This window comes from Epinephelus moara, chromosome 13 (genome assembly GCF_006386435.1).
Source record: "Epinephelus moara isolate mb chromosome 13, YSFRI_EMoa_1.0, whole genome shotgun sequence".
Lineage (NCBI taxonomy): Eukaryota > Metazoa > Chordata > Actinopteri > Perciformes > Serranidae > Epinephelus > Epinephelus moara.
The window spans coordinates 4,850,124-4,857,568 of NC_065518.1; the positions used below are offsets into that span (position 1 = coordinate 4,850,124).

Below are 7,445 nucleotides of genomic sequence, written 5' to 3' on the forward strand. Positions count from 1 at the left end.
GACCATCACAAAGGGGTGGGGCTTAGCAAAGGGTCAATTTAAAGTGATTGTGAAGCACAAACCAGAAGGCTGTGCACTGAATCAACATGAACTGATAAACAGAAAATTACATATACACTTACTTAATTACATCATTAATTTCCCTGGTCCCTCTGGGTTTGAATGCATTTTTTTTTTTTTTTTTTTTTTTTTAATTTGTGACACATGTTAAAGCTACAGCGGAATGTTACATTGCTTTTTAAACTTTAAATGTAAACCCGTATCTCTATTACCACACCAGTGTTTTGTCATGGCTCTTACTCAACTGGACACAGGTACGCATGACTGGATTTCCTCTTTACGCCGAGGCCTGGGTAAACAGGCTCAGTGAATATGGTTTGAAAGGTGTAGAGGTGCCTCACAGTGTTGCCAAAGACTCTGTAGAAGGACAGGGTGCCATTATGCCAGTCGAGATACACCCCGACTTTGTCGAAGCCATCAGAGGGCAGAGGACTTTCCCACACTAAACCATTACGATACGCCCTAAGAACGTGTTTTGTAAATGATAAATATTGACCAAAAGCCCATGACACAGTATTTTGTCCAAGCTCACTCTCTGGTTTGCCTGATCCTCTTTCAATTTTCTTGTATGCAACACCGACATAAATGCAGTCTTTATGAGTAGTACTCCACTCTACCTCCCAGTAATGGCGGCCAGTTAAGCTCTCTTTGCACATCACCTGAGGATGTGTATCGAACCTCTCTGGGTGAGCAGGGTATGACTGCAGTTCTCCATTTGTTGCCTTCTTGTCTCCCTCAGACAGAGTGAGGTAGCCGTTTGCAGTGTTTGGGTCCAGGGTGAGATCAGTGGCATCTGAAGGAGAGACCAGAACAAAATTAGTCACCCTGAAGGTCAAACAGGTTTCTGGAGGACAGCTATTAGTGCAGCTTATTTATGACAAAAAAAAAAAAACATGAAAAAAGACTTACACCAGATCAAATCTCTTCTGTCAGTGATGGTCTCCACATCAGGGGAGTCAGGCTTTGAAAAATCGTCCGTTTGAAGAACGCCCTTATGGTAATGGTAGATGGTTGCTCCTGTGTAGTTCTCATTTGCAATGCTTCCCACAAAGTAACGCAATGTGCTGTTGTTCTTCTGTGCTGCTGCAGAAAAACTAAACCATGTGGCTTTTCTTCTCATGTTGGCGAAGACCTCGTCTGAGAAGTACCATGGCTCTTCTTTGGTACTGTCTGATTTGCTACCTGAGTCCAAGAATTTGGCCATCTCATCAAGGCAGGGGTCGGCACTCTTCAGGGAGGTGAAAACAAAGCACAGAGCATTCTCTACGCTTGGAGCAAGAACCTCTCTGTCCAGCTCTGACTGATTTCGGACAATCTTTATTCCCTCCATGGTATCTACACAGGATCTGATGACATTGATTTCTCTGTCTTTGTCATCCAGCCACTCGCTCAGTTTTTCACGACTGAATGGCGACTTGTCTCGGTCTTCAAAGAGTTCTTCTACTGAGCTCTCGTCTTCTTTACCATCACGGATGGAAGGAAGTTTCTTCGCCATGGTCTTCTGGAGATTAGCTGTATAATAATTACACAATTTTTTGAAACTGCCAAACTGTTCTTGAATCTGTGGAAAATGCTGTACCACTCTGTCTTCCAGGGAATCGTTGCACCTCATTTCTATTTCCCTTAAATTTTCTAGAGCATGCGCCATCTTCCTCACGAGTCCATCAGTGATCTCTCTTGAGAGCTCAGCAGCTTTAGTGTCCAAATTCTTCAGGGGCATCAGCCAGACCTTCAGTGGAACAGCTTTCTCTCCTTTTTCTCCCAGTAGCTGTGGAAGTTGTGCATAAAGCTTCACTGCCTCTTCAAATGTTGTAGGGTTGCTTTCAAGAATGAAGTCTCCGAAGAATTTGCAGTAGAATTTCTTGGTCAGGTCTTTTTCTTCATTAGTCAGCTTTATTTCAGTTTTTCCCTCATTATCCAATGAGGGGATCTTCTTTATCACAGCTTCCATGCTGCCCTGGACGTTCTGAACCTTGCTGGCTTCTAACTTGTCACTGTCAAACACAAAGAAAGCATTTGCCCCGTACAGGATCCCGGTGACCACATGTGTTGCGGTGCTCTTCTTAATGACATCTAGCTGTTGGGTGTCCATCGTCATAAGGTCAGTCATCAACAGCTCTTTGAAGTTGATGGTCGTTTTGCACTGACACGTCACTCTGCTCTGATTCTTGAATTTTTTCTTATCGTTCAGATACTTGGCAGATCCTCCGACTTCAATCAGTCCACTCAAGAAACTGGCCTTCAGAGAAGTGTTAACATCCAGCAGAGAGGACTTTTCATCAATGGAGTCGGATGAAGAAATTTCAAATGCACTGCTCTGCTGAGAGATTTCAACTGTTTTCTGTTGTAGAGTTTTCTCATCCCACAATTTCAAACCTGTAGAAAGTGGAAAACAATGGTTATCTGGTAGAGCAGATGATAAAAGATTTTGTCAGTCCAAAGTCACAGGAAACTAATCATAGTAACTTAGATTCCAATTCCACTGTCAGAAAAAATGTTGGTATTGTACATATCTGCAAAGCATGGATATAAATATGCACATTATTATTTTGTGAATATGTTGAAACTTTACTTTTCAATTGTGCTGTAATCAATGTGTGGTAGGTTTAGGCACAAAAAATTCTTGGCTATGGTTAGTAAAAGGTCATGTTTTGGCCTAAAATAGCTGATTTTCGGGGGCACAATTCTGGCTGGAAAAACAGCGATGTCTTGGTAAAAAAAACAAAGGTTACGATATTGTAACCTTAGTTCTGTTAGCACAAGCAGAGCCTCCCTCTGGATTCTATGGGTAATACTACAATCTCAAGCACATATTCGCCCACTGAAATTTGCATAAATGTAGCTGCCAATCAGGATGTGCCTACCCGAATACATGCAGAGCCCTCTATTAGATTCTATGTGTACAGTGGATGGACCCCGATGAATGAAGGCCCTGTCTCAACATAACAGCAACCCAGCCACACTGACCCTTAACTCTAATTGTGCCAACACATTCTCTCTGTTGTGGCCTCTGCTGTGATTCTTGCTGTGTGTGTGTGTGTGTGTGTGTGTGTGTGTGTGTGTGTGTGTGTGTGTGAGCTCAGTTTAGGCCAAAGATCCGTGACAAGACGAGTTGAAACAGGTGACTTCTCACAACGCTCCTCTCTGCAACATTCTAAAAGCCTGCTGTTCACACCAAGTTAACTAGATGAGACGATGTTTGTATCATCTCTAGTCAACAACTCTCTGTACTTCTGATCTGATTTGCAGCATTTCAGACTTATTTTGTGGCTGAATATAATTTGTAGCTTCTTAAAATCTGAATGGGGATAGTGATAGTGAGATACTGGCTACAGTGATGAAACAAAACCAGCATCAGATGGACTGTATTCATAATCAGTACGCCACAATAATATAAATAACCAGCGCCAATTCATCAGTCAATGAGAATGTGTGTGTGTGTGGGCGGGGCATAAGCACATACAGCAGCAGCAGCGACCCACCGTCTAACACCGGCACACCGTGAGGACAGAAACAGAGGGCTTGGTGGGGACGAAGCACCTGCTGCAGCAAGCCAACACGCCATCTGCGGTCATTTTGACTTGACCAGCAGACTTCACTACAAGCTGATTGGCTGTTGAAACAGGTGACGTGCTTTAAAACCAGCCGCTGGCGATTTGACCAGCTGAGTTGCAGGTGACACCATCAGCTGGCTTGAGAGCGGCCAGTTCACAACGCTGCAATTTTTCTCCACAACGTTCTAAAACGGTTTCATCTCATCGCGAATCTTTGGTCTGAACTGGACTGAAGAGCTCAGCCCTGCTGTCATGCAAACAATGGAGCCAGAGAGGAGAGATAAAACTGCACATGCAATAAAGAATTACACCAAAACCATGATTTATAATCTCCCCCCGGTTTCCTCAGTACAAAATAACTGACCTTAAAAGGGTAACCCTTGTCTAGGGCTTTTGTAAAATGGCTCCACGGACATAATTCTTCAGCAATAACGACCCTCCAATTTTCGTTTGAATTGCAGGACAATATATCGGCCAGTAACATCTTATGCATCCTTAAAATCATTAATAAGTAGTCACAATAAAAGTAATCAAATTACAAAGCATTTGCTAATTCTTTTATTGTGCGAATGAATTTTAAATATACGAGACAGCCAGATATATTTCAGTAATATGAATATAGTCTAAGTCAAGACTGACCTGGGATCACTGCATCTTTCCGAGCATCATAGAGCATTCCTAGGGTGAAAGGTCGACCCAGAGCGACAACTTCCCTGTTTTCTGAGGCCATTTCTCCAACCTGTTGAGAAATATCAAGAAAGTGACCACACAGCCGTCAGAACTTCATCTACCCTCTAAAGTAATAAGAGTGCTGAAAGTTAAAAACAGAGTCAACTGTCCTCCAGAGAGGACGAGAAAGATAAGAGACAGACACACTGACAGTCCTAGAAATAGTATTTCTCCGTTGACACCAGTCTGACACTGATAGTTTTACACAGTTCAGTAAAAGTCTAAATACACATCTGTCTTTGTCTCCCTCTGTCTGTGCCCCCCCAGTTTGTCCTCACCTGGTGAAGTTGTGCAGATCAGCTGAGTTGTGTGAGAGTCTTCTTGACGTCCAGCCGGAGCTTCCAGTCTGATGATCTGTGATGTTGTGTGCTTATTTATATACTGTCAGTTACTATCTTTTGCTCTCTCCTCCCCTGACACGCCTCAACACGCCTGACAACAACCATTTCTTAATGTGACTGGGCCCTGACCTGAGGCCTGTAGTCAGATCATAACTCCGGGAAATAATGAGACAGGCAACAGGTGGAGTGCTTCCGTCCCTCGCAATATATTTGTTTCTTTATTTCCATATAGAGTTTAAGAGTTTGAAAAGGGTTCAGCGGGCTGTTCAGTGTGACAGTGACATTCATATAAAAATAGTAAACTAGTAAGCTAACGATAGATCGGAAATGTGCAACAACATTTTTTTCCCGCCACAAGACATCAAACAGACTTCACAAAATTCACTTAGTGAGACAGAGACTGATGCAAGGTCACAGAAAAATTTGACCCCCAAAGTCTAATCAGTTCATCGTCGAGTCCAAGCAGACGTTTGTGCCAAATTTGAAGAAATTGTGTTTTTGAGATATTGGCCTCTATTTTCGCAGACTGGGCGAGGCGGAGGCGCAGCGCACCTGCACTTCGCCAACTGGGTGTGGCCAGGCGGATTTTGCAAGTTTGGCACACCGTGCGCGCTGGCGCAGCTACTCCTCTTTCCCACCTCCGTCCCTCCTACCTGTGCAAGTTGGAAAGAGGGAGGCCCTCTCCTCGCCCTTAAATGCGCCGCGCGAAGGCGTAATGAGAGTTTACTCAATTCGCCATGGCAGAAGAGAGCAGCAGCGTCAGACAGCCAAACTTCTCCCAGGAGGAAACTGATGTTTTGGTCCGGGAGGTCTGCTCGCAGTGTCCGAATATACGGAACTGCGAGCAGACCTCCACGGGCTGATGATGCAAAGGTAGCCTGGGAGGAGGTCACCACAATTGTAAATCAATGTTGCGTTTCTCTCATGCGTGCGCGCTCTCTTTCTCGCATTCTCTCTCTGTTTCTTTTCTTTTGGCTTTTCTAAGATGACAGATGCTGAATATATACTCCCTATCTGATGCTGTGGCTGTTTGTGGTTGGCTGAGAGGGATGTGAACTCATTAGTTTGCAGCAGATGTGACGGGACAGTTGATATAGAGATACCTTTATGTGCTGATTGCAGATAGTTGCATTGAATAGTGTTTGTGGGTATTTATTGCATCGTTAATGTGCCTGATATTCTGGAAACCTGCCTGTGAGGTTTTGATGACATGTGCGCACTGTCCGCCGGTCAGCCAAACTTCCACTTACACCGGCTGCGCTCCCCCTGCGTTGACAGTAGACCTGGTTTCAGCTGGCAAGCTTTTAGCGCACCTTCGGCGAAGCCTTTTGGCACAAAACTGTCACTGCGCCAAGCTGGACTTGTCAACACCTCCCCCTGCTGCACCACCACACCCATCTCAGCGCACCTCGGTCTGCCAATCTACCAAACTGAGCGCGCCTCGGGTTGAGCTGCTCGAAACTAGCTCTGCACGGGGTTCGCCACCCTGCACCGCACCGGGAAACTAGAGCCCATGGTGTTTACAAGAATGTGAAAGACGAGGTCACAAGGTCTTCAAACCTTGAAGTCTGACCTTTGACCGCCCAAGTAAAGTTTGTGCCAACTTTGAAAAAGTCCCACACAGTTTGTACAGATGCACCAACTAGAAACTACGCAGACAAAATTATGTGTCTTTATAAACTGACTGTAAACAAGCAAACAAATGGTTACCTAACCAGACATGATTAAAGCAAAGGGTGTATGAAAATATCAATATACTTGAATAACGCAGTTTTGGTTTGTGATAGTTTTTTTGAGAATGAATGCAGAATTTAATTTTTAATTGATAGTTTACATGTGTTGTGTTTAAGCCCCCGACTGCTAGATAGCAGTGACGTAATCTGTCTTCAGTCACTTGACTGTCCGACTCCAACGTCTCAACATATTGCTGGTGTGTCACAGGGGCCGAGAAAAAAATAGATCCTACTGTTCTGATTGCATTAAAAAAAGTAAACTTTTTCTATTTTAATTGTATGCAGATAGTGGAGTGTTCTTTGTGACAGTTTTCCTTAAAATTAGATTTAAAAAATACCACAATATATTGCTTTGCTTACAGTATTGCAATATATCCTAATATACTGACTCCTGTTATTGTGACCATCGTGCCACCAGACTGCTAATACGCAGCCCTACAGCAAAGACGTGTAAAGTCGACAGCGCCACTTTCACGAGAAAAGTTGAATTATTTTTCCCTGAAAGATGAAACAGTTGCATTTGTCTCATATCCACAGATTTTTTTAAATAACCCCTTTGACAGGAGAAGCAGATGGCCCCCAGGTATTTTCACATAATCTAATCTGACCCCTATTCAAAAAAGTTTGGACGCCCGTGACTAAAGGGACGCAAGTAATGTGATATTATGTGCTTTTATGTGCATTCTCTAATGCACTGACAAAATATCAACCTTAAAAAATCCACAGTGTTTGATTCTTCGGGTGCAGCAGTTACTTTCTAACAGAATAGCTGTGGTTTTTCCACAGAAATGAAGACACACCAGCTCAGAGCGAATATCTGAATCGTTTCCAGCATTTTCCCAGTTTCTGAGTAACTGCTGAAACATGTCTTGCCCCAGGACTTGAATGCGCACTTGTATCCTCTGACTACTCTAAGCACATTCGCACACACAGCCAAGCCTGTCATGTCAGGTGACACCTGCTCGTCAGTTAAACATTCACATGCACTCACACCTCAGTGGCACAGCCACAGCCAGCACAGCAAATTT

The 7,445-nt window shown here is 43.8% G+C and overlaps 1 protein-coding gene across 1 annotated transcript; it reads right to left on the minus strand.

Annotated features, from left to right (window-relative positions):
• Window positions 1-296: 296 nt before the first annotated feature.
• LOC126399448 (neoverrucotoxin subunit beta-like) lies at window positions 297-4,643 on the minus strand. The gene is made up of 4 exons (XM_050059437.1): window positions 4,621-4,643; window positions 4,254-4,351; window positions 970-2,436; window positions 297-853 (listed from the first exon to the last, which is right to left on the minus strand). The coding sequence occupies exons 2-4, from the start codon at window positions 4,342-4,344 to the stop codon at window positions 297-299; spliced, it is 2,115 nt and encodes a 704-aa protein (XP_049915394.1). The 5' UTR covers window positions 4,345-4,351; window positions 4,621-4,643.
• Between the last annotated feature and the right edge of the window lie 2,802 nt (window positions 4,644-7,445).